The 18,451-nt window shown below is 39.8% G+C and overlaps 1 protein-coding gene and 1 long non-coding RNA gene across 5 annotated transcripts in view; both read left to right on the top strand.

The window, feature by feature from the left end:
- The window catches only part of FAR2 (fatty acyl-CoA reductase 2), a 146,413-nt gene extending 137,759 nt beyond the window's left edge, over positions 1-8,654 (top strand). For all 4 annotated transcript variants that reach the window (XM_035348117.1, XM_035348142.1, XM_035348133.1 and 1 more), the window contains 3 exons: positions 730-859; positions 4,397-4,524; positions 6,972-8,654. In XM_035348117.1, coding sequence (XP_035204008.1) covers positions 730-859; positions 4,397-4,524; positions 6,972-7,134 — 421 coding nt within the window. In that variant the 3' untranslated portion in view covers positions 7,135-8,654. The remainder of the gene's footprint in view (positions 1-729; positions 860-4,396; positions 4,525-6,971) is intronic.
- A 120-nt stretch (positions 8,655-8,774) lies between these two features.
- LOC118179092 lies at positions 8,775-12,399 on the top strand. The gene is made up of 2 exons (XR_004756364.1): positions 8,775-10,598; positions 10,774-12,399. It is a non-coding gene; the product is annotated as an uncharacterized LOC118179092 (long non-coding RNA).
- The last annotated feature ends 6,052 nt before the right edge of the window (positions 12,400-18,451 follow it).

Genomic DNA, 18,451 nt, shown 5'->3' with positions numbered 1-18,451 from the left:
TATGATGATTTCCAAGGTCATCCACCAGGACTGCAGTGCTATTAGGCTCTTCCTGTGTAAGGAAGGACACAAAAATCACTCCAAACTGCCACTGTACACAGGGAGAAGGGTGGCCTTTAAGTCAAACGGAGAGATCAGAGAAACCTCAAGACATGAAAAAGATGCCATTGTCTGAAAAGTGAGGTTGAGCAGTAGACTTCAGATCTTGTCCATGCTGCAGAAGCAGTCACCTCTGAATTAGAGCTGCCTCAGTATGAGCTAACTCCAAAGTCAGAGCCTCCATTCAGGAGTCAACTCCAGCTTGAGAACAGACAAACATTTGTGTGGTAGAAAGAGAATTATCTGCCTTGTGAGGCAAACAACATACCTTTGTGGTTCTGCTGTGCAGACTTGGTACTGGTTAAGATGGGCTCTTCACCTCACACTCCCACGTGGTGCAGATATGGCCTCTTACGCTTTTTCAGTTCAGGCCAGTAAGTTAAGCCTCAGTCCTGCCCTGGAGAATGCTTGTTTGCACTCATGTTCAGAATAAAAATAAAGACTGAGCAGCTGTAGGCTCAGGACCTCCCTCAGCTGGAGCAGTTGTTAGACTCTTGCTGAGCTAGTTTTCAGAGGCAGGATCATCAGGCTTTGCAAGTCCTGTTCACCTGTGAAAACATCTACACTTCAAAAATGTTTTGTGCAAGGACAAACTTCAAGTTCATCTCTGACTCTCCTCCTCTATTTTAGAATGATGAAGATTATCAATCGACTGCATAAATCTATGATGCTCCTGCAGTATTTCTCCACCCAGTCCTGGGATTGGACTTCAGATAATATGAATATGTTAATGGGTCAACTTAACACAGAGGACAGAAAGGTAGGTATGCCCTGCATGTGGATTGCTGAACTCTACCTCTGTTCATCTGCAGCAATTATTTTTGGTGCATTGTTCAGCCTTCAAATGGCAGCTGCCTAGAAGACTGGTATTGACTTTGATCTGAAAAAATATATTCCTCCTTGTTTTATTAAAGAACTTATCAGGAACCTTCCATTTGGAAGATTTTGGAGGATGTTTTCTCCTGAGATGTATTACTCTTTCTTCTCCGAGAGTTCAGTCAGTGAAGTCTTTCCATTTAACAAGGCAGCTCTCTGCCTTCTGTTTTCAAGTTCCTGTTTGGCATATAAAAAACCTAGCTTTGCTTTCACAGACAAAATGGCGTGCACAAAGGGAGCTATAGTGGTTTTACCCTGCTGGACAACTAAACTCTACCACAATCACTTTCTCACTCCCCCCCCTCAAAGGAAAAGGGGGAGAAAATACAATGAAAAAGCCTCAGGGGCTGAGATAAGAACAGGGAGATCACTCACTGTCACAGGCAAAACAGACTCAGCATAGGGAGATTAATATAATTTATTTCCTATCACTAGAAGACAAGAGAAACTAAATAATAATAATAATAAAACTACATCATCAACAACAACAACAACAAACACCTAAAGACACCTTCCTTACAGCCACCTGCTTCTACCTCCTCCCCCCAAGTGGTGCAGAGGAACAGGGAATGGGGATTGTTGTCTGTCCCTAATGCTTCATCCCTGCCGCTCTGTCACGGTCACTCTCTGCCCCTGCTCCACATGGGGTCCCTCCCACGGGACGCCGTCCTTCCCAGACTGATCCTGTGGGGGCTTCCCACAGGCAGCAGCTCTTTAAGAACTGCTCCCACATGCCTCTGCACGACGGGGTCCATCCCCCAGGAGCAAACTGCCCCAGCACGGGTCCCCACGGGCAGCAGCTCCGCCCAAACTCCCTGCTCCTGCGTAGGCTCCTCTCCACGGGCTGCAGCTCTGGCCCGGGGCCTGCTCCTTCAGGGGCTCTCCATGGGCCGCAGCCTCCTCCAGGCCACATCCACCTGCTCCACTGGGGGCTCCTCCACGGGCTGCAGCGTGGAGATCTGCTCCATGTGGGACCCATGGGCTGCAGGGGGACAGCCTGCTCCACCAGGGAGGCGTCTCCACAGGCCACAGGGGAACTGCTGCTGCGTGCCTGGAGCACCTCCTGCCCTCCTGCTGCACCTACCTTGGGGTCTGCAGGGCTGGTTCTCACTCCTCTCTCCCCAGGTGCTGTTGCCCAGCAGTGTTGTTTTGTTTTGTTATGTTTTTTTTCCTTTCTTAAATCTCTCACAGAGGAACAACCAACATTGCTCACTGGCTCTGCTCTGGCCAGCAGTGGATTCCGTTTGGAGCTATGTGGAACTGGCTCTGATCTAATTTGAAGCAGTTTCTAGATCCCCCTCACAGAGGCCACTCCTGCAGCCCCCCAGCTACAAAACCCTTGCCACATCAACCCAATATGGGAACATAAATTTATATCCTCAATGAAACAGCTGTACTCAGCCCTTTGAGTTGAAGAAGTTAATGATATCATTGTAATGGTGGCAACTTTATTACCTCCCATATGTTTGTCTACATAGACTGGAACATCCAGTGGAGTAGGAAGGATAACGACATTCCTTTTTGTACAGACACATTATATTTCTAGGAGAAATAGTCAGTTCCAGTTTTCATATTACAGCTCTGGTCCCCAAGAATTTCAGGCATCACCTGTCACGGGGAGATATGCCGATGTAAACTAATGGTGTTGTACAGGTACTTCTAAAAGACAGTATTAATGGTAACATGAAGTTATGTGCTCAGGTTAGTTTCATTGCAACTAACTAATCACTGGATAATTTTGTAGCATTCTCAATAGCTTCTCATCCTAGTTTTCTTAGTGTCTCGCTTTTAGAAAGCTAGAAGGCTCCTTAATGTCACCTTTTCCCTCATCTCCTCTGGCAGTATGAAATTTGCTGGGTTATCTGGAAGAAAACCGCTTGAATGATTTGGGCATTTTCACCCACATTAGTTTTAATGGGCAAGTTTAGTTAACACATGGTGTCTTAGCCTGAACAATATGAAAAATGTTTCTGTTTGATTTAAGTTCCCAGGCAGCAATTTCTTTGCACGATGTCAAGTTCTGTTACAACAGTCCTTATAGGCTTGAAATATAACTCCTTGAGAATGGAGTTGCAACTGAAAGACTGAAAGAGTACAGGCAGAAGATCTGAAAAACTTGAATGCACTTTTGGTCAGTATCTCCTTGCAAAGAGACACTTAGACATTCAGAGACCAAACTGGTCTCACATCATTAAATTCTCACACAGATTCCCAGCACAAAAGTCTAGAGGTTTCTTTCCTAGTCCATACTGGTATTGTCTGCAACAAATTTGAATGGTTAAGGGCACTGGTACTTCTGTGACTATAGCAGATGTAGAGGGAACATAAGTGGTAATATAGGAGCTTGTACTGATGCAGATAAAAAGTCACAGCAGCAAGGACTTCAGTGCAAGTTAGACAGTGTTTCAGGCTTACCAAGCTGCTTATGAAAACTGTTGTTATGCACTGCATCCTATGTTGCCACAGGTACATTGCAAGTAAGTAGACAAGCCAGGTATGGTATGGCCAGCACAGTTCTCTAAACATATCTAATACCCATGGTGATCTGCACAGTAGCTAACCTTTTGCATTTGACATAGTTAGATAACCCCTCTTTGCTCAAGTTGTTGCTGTGCTGTTACCAAAGTTCTTGTACCAAACCAACCAGCCTGGCTTGTCATGAAAGTGAAGAGAAGTTTCTGAGTCTTTTAGGACCTTGTAAGAAGCACCATTCACTTCACTGCTTCATTAAAAAAGAAAAAGAAAAAAAAAAATCTACAACAAAACCACTTCCTCTTTACAAATCATTTATTTGCTCTAATAGACAGACAACAACCTGAGGGCTTGCAAACAATTTTTCCAATATCAGCTTTTGAAATTAATTGGGATAATTAGCTCTGCAATGAGATTTCTTGATGTCAAACAACAGAGTAACCCATTCCTTGGATTTCTGTCAATCTAGATGATGAAAGAGAATGGAGCACAGCACAGAGTAGTAACCACTGCAGAGGTACATGTTGATTCAATATCCAGTTCATTTACTTACACCTAATTCTAGTGACATCCAAACAACCTGCAGGGAGGCTTTCAATTGTATGTTTGCTTGAGTGGAATGCCATTTTTCTTCCATGATTGTGTGTGTGTACATGTACAATACATGTGTTTATGTACAAGTGGTGACCTGAAAGACAAACTTATCTTTGTTTTCTGCCAGCTAGCATTAAATTTCTACTTTCTTTGCCCAGATTCTCAGCTGTTTAGGTCACTGATTGACAGTTGTGAAGTATAGTTTTTAAGTGCCCATGTCTTCTTTGAAACTTAGTGGCTTTAAGAACTTAATAGAGAGGGCCTTGTCAGGAGCAGATCAGTGAAGAATGATGGTTAAAGTGAACTTGTTTTAAACTCTGGCATATAACTTATGCTCTTTGTCTTTATCTCCCAGTTATACAACTTTGATGTTCGTCAGCTGCACTGGTCAGAATACATTGAAAGCTACTGCCTAGGTGCTAAGAAGTATTTGCTAAATGAGGACATGTCTGGCATCCCAGCAGCAAAGCAGCACTTACGAAAGTAAGCCATACCCAGTGACAAGGACCAGAGCTCCTGGCTATCTTGAATGTATTGTGAGGAAAATTATCTTATTTGCATTGAAATACGTTATTGTTGGATAATATGGAGATAAATACAGCATAGCTTTATTATTATTATTATTATTATAATTTATGACAGAGCATTGTTGGTACTTCATTTTTTCATCCTGTGAGAAAAAGAGGACTCTTGATGACACTAACAGTCAGGGGCTAAACATTATGCCTTCCCAGCAGGTGACCAAATAATGAAGTTGCAATACATAAGAGGAATTTATGAATGTAGAAGTTCCTGGTCATTCAAAATTACAATAGAAAACTAACAGTCAAATTTAGATTTTTTGAAGCTCCTAGATTTTTTTTTTATTTTATTTTTTGCAACTGAGAGGGACTGCATAAAAACTTTAAGCCCTAGTGCAATTTTAAATTTCATTTAAAGTTGAAGTTTCTAATTTCTTAGGAGGTCAGAAAGATGCAAAATGGAAAAAAACTCCAAAACTTATGCAGAACTTATGTATTTGAAGCCCTGGTGAAAGTTTTATGAGCTTCTAAATGAGCAATATGAGATTGTCCTCCTCCTTTTCAATTAAAGGTCTTCTTATCTTCTCCAGTCCTTTTACTGAGGAATGCAGGCAAAATGAGAAAGCACAGCTCTCTTGGAGTTTTGTTGTTTCCTTTAAGAAAACCATTCATGTGCACTGAAAATACTAGGAGTAGAAAACATCTTGTTGCCAGAGCAAGGAATCATAGAATGGTTTGGGTTGGAAGGCACCTTAAAGACCACCCATCTCCAACCCCCCCTGCCATGGGCAGGGACACATCCCACTAGACCAGGTTGCTCAAAGCCCCATCCAAGCTGGCCTTGAATACCTCCAGGGATGGGACATCCACAGCTTCTCTGGGCAACCTTTTTCAGTGCCTCACCACCCTCATAGTCAAAATTTCCTCCTAACGTCTAATCAAAATCTCTCTTCTTTGGTTAAAAATTTCCCCTTTGTCCTATCATTAACCCTGATAAACAGTCCCTCTCCAGCTTTCTTGCAGGCCCCCTTCGTGTACTGGAAAGCCACTATATGGTCTCCCTGGAGCCTTTTCTTCTCCAGGCTAAACAAACCCAATTCTCTCACCCTGACTTCATAGAATACAGCAGAGTAGGAGGGGAGAATCACCTCCCTTGACCCGCTAGCTACGCTTGTTTTGATGCAGCCCAGGATATGGTTGGCTTTCTGGGTTGCAAGCATACATTTGCAACTCATGTTGAGATTTTCATCAACAAATATCCCCAAGTCCTTCACCTCAGGGCTCCATTCACCACCCAGCCTCCATTTGTGTTTGGAATTACCCTGACCCAAGTGCAGGACCTTGCACTTGGCCTTGTTGAAATTCATGTTGTTCTCACAGGCCTACCTCTCACAAGTCTGTCTAGGTCCCTTTGGATCGCATCCCTTCCTCCCTCCAGCATGTCAACCACACCACACAGCTTGGTGTTGTCCACAGACTTGCTGAGGGTGCAGTGAGTCCCACTGTCCATGTCACTGAAATGGAATGCTAAACAAATTCTTAGTTCGTTGGTCATTTTTAAAGAATCTCTAAGAACCACTCTAACAAGCTGGTAACTGCCTCGTAGTCCAAACAAGTAGTATGGTATAGATTAGTGACAGAGTTTACAAACAAAATAGTTAACTCTTACAAAAATTAAACCAGCCTTAAGTAAGTTAGATATAAAGCTTTCTTCCCTCAGTCAGACACTGGAAAGTCAGAATTTCTGAGAGTACTGCAGAAACTTTTGCTTGACACAAGGACTAGCATCTTAAAGAGCCAGTAATTCAGTTTAAATATATGGTGTAAAAATAAAATAAAATAAAATAAATAAATAAAATAAAAAATACAGCTAATCAACAGTGCTGCAGTACTGCAAAAGTGAAGACCTTTATGATTATTGAATAATTTCCCAGCATTAAATGCAAGGTTTTATCCAAATAGGAGAATCTCATTCATCAGCTCCTGTAAAATGCCTCCAGTCTGTCACCAATCCTACATAGTCAAAAATAACTGATATACCAAATCAAAGTAGAAGGTAATGGACTACACTTTCATGAAAAATAAATAAATAAATAAATAAATAAATAAAACAGCATGACTTCAGTATCTATTCTGGTCTGAAAGTAGAGTGCATGGAGCAAGAGAGTCTTACATTACAGATATTCTACCTATTACATTAACTATTCACTACATCGTAACTTCAACACAGTCTTGGTGGGTGGTAGAGACATCTTAGGCACAGTATTTTTACTAAAATAGGAGAGGCAAAAAGCCCAAGGGTCACTTATAAACAAGATTTCTTAGAAAATTATCTGTACCGATGAAGTAAGCTGGTAAGGTTTTTGTTGCTTTTGTCTTCCTCCATAATATGTCTCTCTCTTTTCTCAGACTGAGGAATATCCGATATGCATTTAACACCACCCTCCTTGTGATCATCTGGCGCATTTTCATTGCACGGTCACAGATGGCTCGAAACATCTGGTACTTTGTGGTGAGCCTCTGCTACAAGTTCCTTTCCTACTTCAGGGCATCCAGCACCCTCAGGCACTGAACCCATCCATCAGCAACCAGCCTCTTCCAGAAGGACCTTCATCCCTTCTAATCAGCAACTATGGGCATCGGGGTCTGAAAGTAGCAGAAAAATCCACTCCCTCCAATTGCAGCCTGCATTTATGCACAGTTATGTGTTCACGTTTTTAATTTCAACTAATGCTTTAATACATGGTGGTCTTTCTTCCATAGGACTTGACCAATTTTTAAAGCCATAAAGCTTTAGGAACAGATCAAGCTGGAACCTTTCATCCAGAGTCCAGTGTGCAAGAGTAAGGATTAACCAAAGTCACAGACCTCCCATGTACTATTTAGGCTATCTTAATTTAATCTTCCTTCTTAAAGGAAGCAAATTTAAAGCATAGAACCTTGGAAGAAAGGGATGCCATCAGAGAAGAACCAGTCAAGGAAATTAACCTGTGAGAGGTCTTCATAAAGAGGCTATTTATTTCTTCATTCTCATTCAGTGAAATTGTATTTTATTGAAAATCATGATTTTACATTTTCAATTTTTCAAAACATAGAGGGGGGGAAAAATCATTTACACTAGGCCAGTGAACACAATGAACAGCTTTCAGATCTTGACCTATATTGCTACTGAGGACTGATACTTTCAAACCATAACTGAAGACACACATAGAATTCACATATCTGTGTTAACTGTTCTCACTCACAAACTGTTTTATTATGGAAAGGCATTGTTTTTCTCTCTTTGGTTAAGGCTGCAGTTCATCTTATACCAAACATCCCTGTTCTTGCATTTATCACTTTTGCTTGGAACATTTCTTTGTCTTGTAAAATGCTCTATTTACTCAAAGGATGAAGAGAAGACTTCCTAAAAGATTGAAGAAAAAAATCATAAACTTCTTACTGTTTTTGAGTAAGTCCTTTTCGCCCTTCCATTTGTCTGCTTGTAGTTCAAAAACAGCCTGATACTGTCCTTCAAGATTTCATTACAGCAAAATCACTTTGCAGTTGAGCACTTGCACTGGCAAAAAAAAAAAAAAAAGTATACAGGTGTGTATTGAGGGAATCCTATCAGGCAAATTCTGCTACCACTCGTCATGAGGAATTAGAGTCTAAAAATTGTGGGGTTTTTTTGAAGTTAAGAGAGGTTTTATTGACTTTTGAATAAAAACAGTTATTCAATATGAAGGTAATGTTTTGTCCTACTTTACATTTTAGAAAGGAATCCAGGGATCTTCCTAAAGCTCAAGGCTATTGGAGATATTTGTTTTACCTAGTAAAATATGGATTCCTCTGGAGGAGGAGGGAGAAAGAAAAAGAACTTTCCTCAGAGTAGCTGGTGCAATGACACTTAATGCAACAAAATTTTTCATGCTATCAGATTTTCGAAGTAAAATGTAATACTGGAATATATTTTATTCAGATTAAGTACTGAATAAGCACTTTAAGATTATGAGACTTTAAAACAGCTAGTTTTTGAAACAATTGCATCATCCATTTTTTCTAGTCTTGTGTCATAGTAGCTGTCTGAACAACTAATGCTATATCACAAAAGCAAGCAAACAAACAAACAAAAAACACTGGCTCTCTTGAGAACTGAGAATAGTATTTACAAAGCTGACATTCTTTAAAAGTTTTGGCAGTGTTTGGTTTGGTTTTGGCAGTGAAGGCAAGTTTGGTATTGGCAGTGAAGGCAAGAGCAAGTTGTGATGACAGTGTATATATTTACTTGTGCATCCAAGCTGATTCAGAAGTCTTTCTAAAGGTTCAAGGAATTAAACTTCCCTTGTATGCCCCAGAGGTCTAGTTTTAAGCAATTACTAAACGATGCCTGTAGCAGACCTTGACCAGAAGCACAGTGTCCAAAATGGCAGGATTCCTGCATTCCATTGCAAAGGCCCCTATGTCACACATTACTTCTGATCTGTGTTCAATTAAGTCAAGCACCCATTTTATAAACATGCAATTTTTGTAAGCTCTTGACTTGAAAACATATTTTCAAAATTAAACTTTACTGGTTGTTAGCTATGTACTTTCCAATGCCAGAAAGTGGGCAGTGCATGTTGTGCAATGCAAGGTGTCACTGCCTGGGAAACTAGGAGGTACAGGTTTCAGTGCTGGTGCTCAGATATTTCATGTACACTGATTGTAGCAGTGTATATGGTGAAGGTTAGCTGCATTATCCTTGACTAACTGGGCTATGCAGACTGTGGCTACCTTAGCAGAACAAGGCAGGTCACCATAGGGATGCCTCTGGAAAGACTGCATTCCCTCAAGTAATAATCAGGTCATCAGCCAGCTTCCAAACTTATTATGTAAAGGCTTAAAAACAAAACAAAGGTGCAGACTATTTTGAAAAAGCTTCATTTAAAAAAATAAGGTAAGAATTCTAGCTCATATCCAAGAAGTCTTTTAAGTGCCTGACTTACGTACAAAGAGAAACAACTAAGGGGATCATATGTCTTAAGCTGTCCACATGATAAGACAAATCTCCTCAGTGTCACAGAAAAGTCAAATACTGCAGACCTGCTAGACCTACCTGACTGATGTAGACCAGACCTACTATTGTTGGGCTATGAGTGAAGTTTTCTGCCTTCCCTTCAACAATGCTAGTCACTCCATGCATCCCTCAAATATGCTTGCAGGCATTCACAGTTATTTGCACAGGCTGTATTGTCCCAGCAAGTCTGAAGTAATGTATCTTTGCGTATTGTGAGCATATCCAGACCTGTTTTGTGTGTGTGCAGAAAGACGCTTCAGGCTTCACTCAAACAGTAGTGGTATCACGTTCTAAAGCAGTTCAGCATTTTGCTGAAGGTAACAGTCACAGCAAAGCTACTCCTCATCCCTGAAAAACAGCAGGCACAGCTTGGAATGTTGCAAAAACATAGATATTGCAGATGGTGTATGCTGTTCTGGAGATCTTTTGTAGCCCACACACCATTGCCAGCAGCTTGCTCCAGAGCTCTGGCCTTGCCTATGGGGGAGATTAAGTTTTCAGCTTGTTTCAACACAGACATAACATGTGGTGAAGATTGAATCTTTTTTCTTGTGGCTTGACATATTTTCAGGTGATTGTCTGAAGCAAAGCAAACACAAAAACCATAGGAAAAAAGACAATGCAGACACTGACACATGGTGATGGCATTTGGCTGCCAGTTCTGACAGTAATAATGGAAAGTTGGATCTGGCATAAGAACTCGTTCTCACCTCAAGCTGTAACTTACCTTTGACATTTAATTTGTGTTTCTCAGTGTATTTGTATGTGCTCTGAAGAAATCTAAATCTTGGGGAAGATATCTAAAAGAAAATGCCAAGTTGCAGACACTTTTTTTTTTTTTTCATATTCCATCTCTCTCTCACATGTATATTCACAACCTTTTTGCAATAGAAAAGCAAAATAGATTTATTAAGTTAGATCAGAGGTACTGACAAATTAACATGAAGAATTCAGGAGTGGATACTATTCATGGCTGAAGGCTAGAGATATTACTACCTGTATGAATGAAGCAGGACCCAGGCTTTCTTTAATTTGTTTTTCTTCTCTAAAGAGGTAGCTTGGTCAGTGCTATGGTGAGAAGTAGAAGGAGCAGCCTCTGCTAAGAGCAGAAAGATTGTTAAGTGCAGAGCATCTAGATCAATGAGGAAAGGGAGACTCAGGAGATCAAAGAAGCATGAGTTGCCTCCCAAGGGGCAGGGGAAGAACTCCATCAGCATTTTGTCATCAGTTTGGTTTCTTCTATTAAGATGGATGAATTTAAAGGCTCCCTTGTCCTTCCCCCAACAACCAACAGGCAGCATAAAGAACAGTATTGACAGTCATTCTGCAGAGCCATAAAAGAAAATATCTGCCACAAGACAGTATAATGAGATTATCGTCTATAGTTTTTGTACCCTATGAACTTGCATTGTAGTTACGTGCTCACAGTGTTGGAAGCCTGCAGTGCTGCTACAAAAATAACACTGCTGAATCCGGTGTATTAATGTTTTGTTAATACCATGCACACACACGCTACTCTGTAGGCTACAGCTATGAGCTGCTGTGTGAAAGCAATGAAACACTCTGAATAGCATTTGATTGTCAAAGAGCAATGAGCATAAGCTTGCAACTAAGAAGTGTTGCTTTTTTTAATTAAAATGTTGTAGCAACAACAAAAGATCCCTAAAATTAACCAGAGTTTAAACAGCTATTTGACTGACAACCAAGGCTGTTTATCTCCAGCATGTCTGTTATAAAAAATAAAATTTCTCACCCCCTCCTCTCCTGACACCTCAGTAACTTTGTTAAGAAAACAAAATTCTTTCTTGGTAGAAAGAATTCTTGAGTAACAGACATGCCAGTATTCTACTGGTTGTTGGCACATTACCCACCTCCTCTAGAGATTTCTTATTTTACATTTTCCAAGAAAACATAGTTGTCTGTGGGTGTATTTACATTTTCCTTCACCAGTCTTCCCATTCAACATACAGAGAGCGTAAAATAGTGGAGCTCATTGAAATGCCAGGCTGTGCTCGTTTGGTATGCACTGTTCTAATTCAGTTTAAGATGAAACGGTAAAACCTATCCTAGTTTCCAATGTAAAGGAAACCAAACCTGTAGTACTATTAAATAATCAAATCATTATCATGAATAAGCAACTGGGAAAAGAGGGAGGGGGGGCAATCTTTTGTATGTAAATAAGCTACAGCTTCATGGTTGAAAGCATGCTGTTGCTCTTCCAGCATTGACGTTCTACTGCAGAAAGCAAGAGTGAATTTTTGTTACAATTGGACCCTTTATTCTAGTTCAGAGTAAGTAATATATTGTACATTCCCCGTAAGTTAAAATGGTGAATTATATGGTGCTAACTATTGGTATGAAGGTGATACAGACTTACTTGACTCAACTTAAAAATAAAAAGAAGTGTATTTGGGGAATAATTAAGTGCTATCTGGCTCTTCTCTATTGCTAAAAAGTCAACTGTGAATTGAGTTTTGTTCAGATTAACATGAAGCTGCTTATAAAAGGTTTCTTGTTCTTACATAATCTTAGCAGACCCCAGTTTATAGTAAAATATTCTCCCACTGTCCAAAGTTTATATGGTTCTATCATCTGATATTTCTATTCTCTTGTTAGCTATGAGACAACTTACTGTTATAAATCTTACTTACAAAGTTTCTAATGTAAAGGTGTAATCTTTTGAGCTCTCAAATCAGATAAAATGTTAAATTCAAAAAATGTGAGAACCTCAGCCATAAAATTGTTACTATGATGTTTATGTTATTTTAAACATTTAATAAAACAAAATATTTTAAAACTATGGTTATTTTGCATCAGTTTATGTTAGTTGCTAAAGGAGCTGGTTACTTGATGGCCATCGCAGTTAAGCACAGGCTGCATCTGAGCCAGATCTGCACCAGATTTGTACCATGCTGCTGCCTGGGTCCGATCCTCTGTGGAATCACATCCTCACCTACACCTACAAGAAGCTACCAGCACAAGAACCTCCTGCACAGGCCAGGATAGGAAATAAGCAAGGGGAAAATCCCAATTTTTAAAAGTAATGATGGTGAGTCTTTAATTCAGACAGCCATAAGCAGGACATGAGCATCTCAGCTATGTGCCCTACAGAAAGTGATAGGGATATATTTTATAGGCGTTTCCAAGAAGTGTACATAATACTACTTCAGGCTGTTGAGCAAACTCTTAATCTAGCAGTTCTCAGGATTGCCAAAACCATTCGTACACTCCAACAAATACTTGAGTGTACTTTGAAATGTCTTCAAGGCTATTTTAGAAGCAATGGCACAGTAAGATAGATAAGGAAATCACCTTGACAAGGTGATTTCTAGCGGGAGTAGCTAGAAAGTTATGTTGTTTATTTAGAGCTGTTTAGAGCTATTTAGCTGTATGTTTAGAATTGTTTGAAATAGTTCTTACTCTTTCCTGTTCTGGGGAAAAAAAAAAAAAAAAAGTATTTCTGAAGAAATGGTTGGCAACTTCAATAGTCAAAATTCTCCAGCTACCAAAAAAAAATGGTGGTTTATGGAGTTAAATCCAGCTGGCCACTGGTCACGAGTGGCGTTTACCCAGGGGTCATTGCTGAAGCCCATTCTCTTTAATATATTTATTGACGATTTGGATGAGGGAATTGAGGACACCCTCAGTAAGTTTGCAGATGACACCAAGTTGGGTGAAGTGTCGATCTGCCAGAGGGTAGGAAGGCCCTGCAGAGGGACCTGGACAGAGTGGGTCAAAGGGCAGAGGCCAATGGGACGAGGTTCAACATGGCTAAGTGCCAGGTTGTGGTGGCACTTTGGCCACCACAACCCCATGCAGTGCTACAGGCTTGGGGGAGAGTGGCTGGAAAGCTGTGCAGAGGAAAAAGATCTGGGGCTGTTGGTCAATGCTCACCTGAACATGATCCTGCAGTGTGGATTTCCCTGTGGCTGAGGGAACTGGGGCTGTTTAGTTTGGAGAAGAGGAGGTTCAGGGGAAAACCTACCTGAAAGGGAATTGTGGTGAGCTGGGGATATGCCTCTTCTCACAGGTAACTAGTGATAGGACTAGAGGGAATGGCCTCAAGTTGAGCCAGGGGAGGTTTAGGTTGGAAATTGGGAGGCATTTTTTCTCAGAAGGAATAGTCAGGCATTGAAAAGGGTTGCCCAGGGAGGTGGTGGAGTCACTGTCCATGGGGGTGTTTAAGGAAAGGTTGGATGTGGTGCTTAGGGACATGATTTAGTGGGTGGTATTGATAGTAGGGAGATGGTTGGACCAGATGATCTTGGAGGTCTTTTCCAACCATTATGATTCTATGATTCTATATCCTGTCTTAAGGTCTGAGATCAGGAATTCTGTCAGTATGTTTATAGATAAAGAGAATGCCATATCCCTCGGAGGTCTTTGCTATGAAACCTTCAGAAAAGAAAACCAACCAAACAACAACAACAAAAAAAAAAGTGCTTAAAATTTTAGTCTACTAAATATTTCCATCTATCTGCATTGAAAGAACCTGAAATCAATACATTTCCATTCCCGTAGCTGCTGTGGCAATTGTGTTTTTAAATGTATATGCATGGCACAACCTAACACCAGTTCCACACAGATCTCCTTTAGCTGTCCTACTCCATCTTGATCTGTTCCCCAACACTTCAGGAAGATTCATGATAGGAAAATTATCTGACCTTCTTCCAGGGCTCAGCAGAAGCACAGCTGGATCAGTCAACCTCAGCACTGAGCACAAAATGTTATTTTTCTGTGGTTCACCACTTCCATGTTAATCAGTGACTGCACTTCCTTGCAACAATCTCATTTTTAATATACATGTATATATTCTTACATACATATGTGTATAATTCATATATTATACCTGTGTCTTAAGGTAGGACTGGTCAAAACATTTGACATTTATGTATTCATGGAGGAGCATATGAATGCATTTAGACACACACACAAAATGTTGGAAGTCAGGGAAAGAGGGCTGATTTCCTTATAGTTGTTAGTTGTTTTTCTTTCTGGAAAAGAAGAGGAGTGGTGTTTTAATATTGACTGCCATTACAAGTAAGTATAACGGAAGGGTAGCAGGGTGCAAGCATGCTGTAAATAGTGACGTGCTACACAATGCCAATGAATGTAATGCAAAACTAATTTAACAGAAAAAGTAGCCAGAGCTGCCTTAATTCCATTTCTTTTTAAAATCACATTTACTTAGTGATCAAAAATTTAGTGTCTTTTTCAGATATTATTCTGAAAGCTAGAAGTTAAAATGCCTTTCAAAAAATTCTGTTATTTAATTCCAAGAGGGTTATGATGACCCAGACTTGAAGGTGGTAGAGGTGGATGGACTAATGGACTATTTTTCATTTTCCAACACTAGTCAGGAAAAAACAAAAACTAGAAAAAAATTTATTTTCATAAAATTAAAAAAAAAAAAAATACAAATTGCTTAGTTTTCAAAAGTGCTGTTTACCAAAAAGCACACTATAAAATAGTTTCTCCAAGTATTATTGATAAAAATATTTTTTCAAGAATCAGAAATAATCTCACTATCTCCTTTCCAACAGCTGTATTTATTATAGAAAATTGTCATGGTAGTCTCATTTCACCAAACCACAAGTACATTTTCCTTCAGATTTCCCCATAAGACTAGTTTTGTTGGTTTTGGTTTTGTTTTTTAAAAAAATATATATATATATTTTTTCTTTAATAACTATGAATAACTAGATAAAATCAAACCAAGAAAGAACTGAACTAACTCAAAAAAAAAAAAAAAAAAAAAAAAAAAAAGGAAAGCTGAGGTGGTGTTTGGCACATATGACTAATTCTGTGACTAATTCTGAATGAGAAGAATTTCTTCCTACCATATAAACAGACAATCATGCAAGCAGTCTGTTGCTCATCATCAATTGGTCTATTTCTTTTAAACACTATGGTAGAAGTTGTCTTGTGGAACATCTAACACATAGTGTGCTGGCAATACAGATATCAGTGTCTTCTCAACAACACTTTCTAAATAACTATAAAAACATCTGTGTGTGTGTACTTGCACATGGATATACATCCACTCATACACACCTATTTGTCTAGGGAAATTGTATTATTATTTATTTTCTAAAAGAGATAAAACAGAAAGGGGGAGAGGATGTTATGTAGGAGAACAAATATTTAGCTATGCAGTTTAGCTTATATGACAAAATATTTCCAGATCTCAAATGAAGAGATCTCAGCCAATCATTCCCATCTCCCTCAACTAAGGACAATCAGAAGTTACTGCTACTCATTAAGAATGGACTCCACAGGTCCCACTTCATAACAACTTCCTGAATCAGGATTATTGGACTCTGGAAAGTTGTACAGCACACTGATAAAGCAGGATTCTAGACTCCAGCCTTCTCACTACCTAATGGGATACCAAAACAAAGGAAACAATGAAGTAACCCGTGTCCCATTCACAGCCACGAGAAGGGCATATGCTGATCAAGTTCTCTTGCCAGAATTGACTTGATGGTGCAAATTCTTTTAGCTTCCTTCAGGAGCTGACTTGCTCCATCCAGGGTAACAGCACAAAATACATTGTTAATCACATGAGCTTCACCAAGACCCAGATGCCAAATATAAACACCAGAGAAATGCATCTTCTATAAAAATAACCCATAATGAAGATTATCTAAGACAGTGTCAAAGTAAAAACTTTGAAGATGTCTTTGAAAAGCCATCTAGTAGTGATTTCTCTAGCTTGCCTAAACATAAACAGAGCAGAGTGGGATTTCAGGCACACAAACATGAATGTCCACTGACGGGGATTTCAGGCACACAAACACGAGTGAGAGTCAATGTACACAGAGATTAGTTTTTGCATAAAACTCCACACTGGGTCAGGACAGAAAGTAACATTGAAAAACACCACTAAACAAAATCTACCCTTCCGCAATTTTCCCTAAACAGGGTATGCAGAGCACTTTTTGGAGGGCTTTTGTCAGAATTTCCCACCTTAGCTTGTGACCTGCTGCTGTTTCTGATTGACTTGTCACTGCGATCTCCTCCTCTCTTAATGAGCTGCTAGACCCATAACCACTCCGGGAGAGCATAACTCCTTGAGAATTACTGGCTGGTGCCAAAGTGCAATATATTTAATTGGATTTAATGTATAAAAACTGGTTAGAGAACAAAAGGCTGGTAGAAATGTCAGTAAAAGTAGCAAGAAAACGTTTGTAGGAAGAAGTCTTGTCTATATTTAGACCAGTAAATGTCATCAGAGAACAGACAAGAAATTTAAGGCACGCAAGACAAATGTTTTGCTAGTTACAATGCTTGTCCTTTGCACTGTCATTTGTCGTTGTTTCTGATGGTATTTGCTGTATTGGACACTGAAAGCTCCTGAAAGAAGGGGCAAATACCCCAGTGCCTCTGCCAATTAAATCTTAACAAGTAAGAGAAAGCTGCTGTATGAAAAAATCTTGCAGAGGTGGATTTAAATGTCTCTGTCTTACTCTTATTTTCTCAGGCCTTCAAAAATTAAGACATTTTCTAAAAAGGAACTAAAGAAAAAATATAACTAAAAATAGTGAAAAATAGAGATTTTAATTGTAGAGTAATAAATAAAAGTTTGGCTACTTGGAAGTATAAATGAAAGTAACTCACTCAACAATGACTACGTTTATGGAACACTAGGTTTATGGGAAATATTTCTGTGAGTTAATCTTGTGTCTCCACAATCTGTGATTGCTGATCATTTAGGAAATTTGGTTGCTTCCCCTTACAGCAGGGGCTGATGTGACAATTGGTCTGAGAAAAGAGAAGTTTCAGTTGAAGGTCTCTGGAAACTTTGCTAGCAAATAAAAGGCTGTCAGACAAGATTTGCCAAGAAAAACATTATGTCAGCAAAAACAAATTCAGCAATGAACAGACTAATAACGTAAACTAGATTGAAAAGGCAAGTGAGGCTGAAATGGCAGTAAGTCAGGGATCTGATACTCTGCAGGTCAGGAAAAAAATTATGCTGAAGCAGGGCCAAACAAATAAATCAAAATGTAAAAGAGAGAAATAAACAAATTTTTTCATTTTGCTCTAGTGAAAGTAAGCAGATATACACAGCCATATTACTTATGACTTACAGTTCCATTTATTATTAAACTAAAGTAACACAGATTGACTTCACATGCCAATTTATAGCCCTAGCCTGACAACAAACCTTTTACTAGCTGTGTCATTTGTAAACAGGGTAACAGAAACAAAACCTTTAAAGTTCTGGGTTTTGTAATGCTAACTAGTGACTAATTTGGGCTTCCACCCATATAGCACCACTATACATACAGTTTATCTGCCTGACAGTCACACTGCCCATGCTTCAAATAAGCCACCCTCACTCCAGGAGCCAGGCAAGCACAATTTTGCTACTAGGCGCAGGTTAATCAAGCACGCACAGTCCCAATGGGAGACAAAGCCACCCCACTGAATGACTATGCCACCTAGTGCTGAAAGAGCCCTTAGCCCAACCGGCAGTAACTCCTAGCCTTGACCTGTCAGAGTACTAACCCATATGTAATGCTTCCAGATGAAAACAAACTCATCTATCAGCAGGACAGAACAATTCATATTTTTGTGCATCATCATCTGTCAAACACAACTGAACAACTCCTCTCAGAACTACTGGGGCACTTGGACATGTTCTTCCATCCGTGCTGACTGAGTGATGCAAGGGGAGCTAGGGAACACATTTCTACTTTGTGACCAGATACCTTCACATCCTGTAGTGCCACTGTAGAGAGTGACAAGAAGAAGAGACAGCCTCCAAACCCCTTGCTCTGCTCCTGGAGCTGATCTCTTCACCCTCTTAGATTTCTTAGTGTCTTAGAAAAGTAGCTTCCTGCCT

Source organism: Oxyura jamaicensis, chromosome 1, assembly GCF_011077185.1.
Source record: "Oxyura jamaicensis isolate SHBP4307 breed ruddy duck chromosome 1, BPBGC_Ojam_1.0, whole genome shotgun sequence".
NCBI classification, from domain to species: Eukaryota; Metazoa; Chordata; class Aves; order Anseriformes; family Anatidae; genus Oxyura; species Oxyura jamaicensis.
The sequence above is the reverse complement of the archived record's forward strand: the minus strand, read 5'-3'. Positions and strand labels throughout refer to the sequence as shown.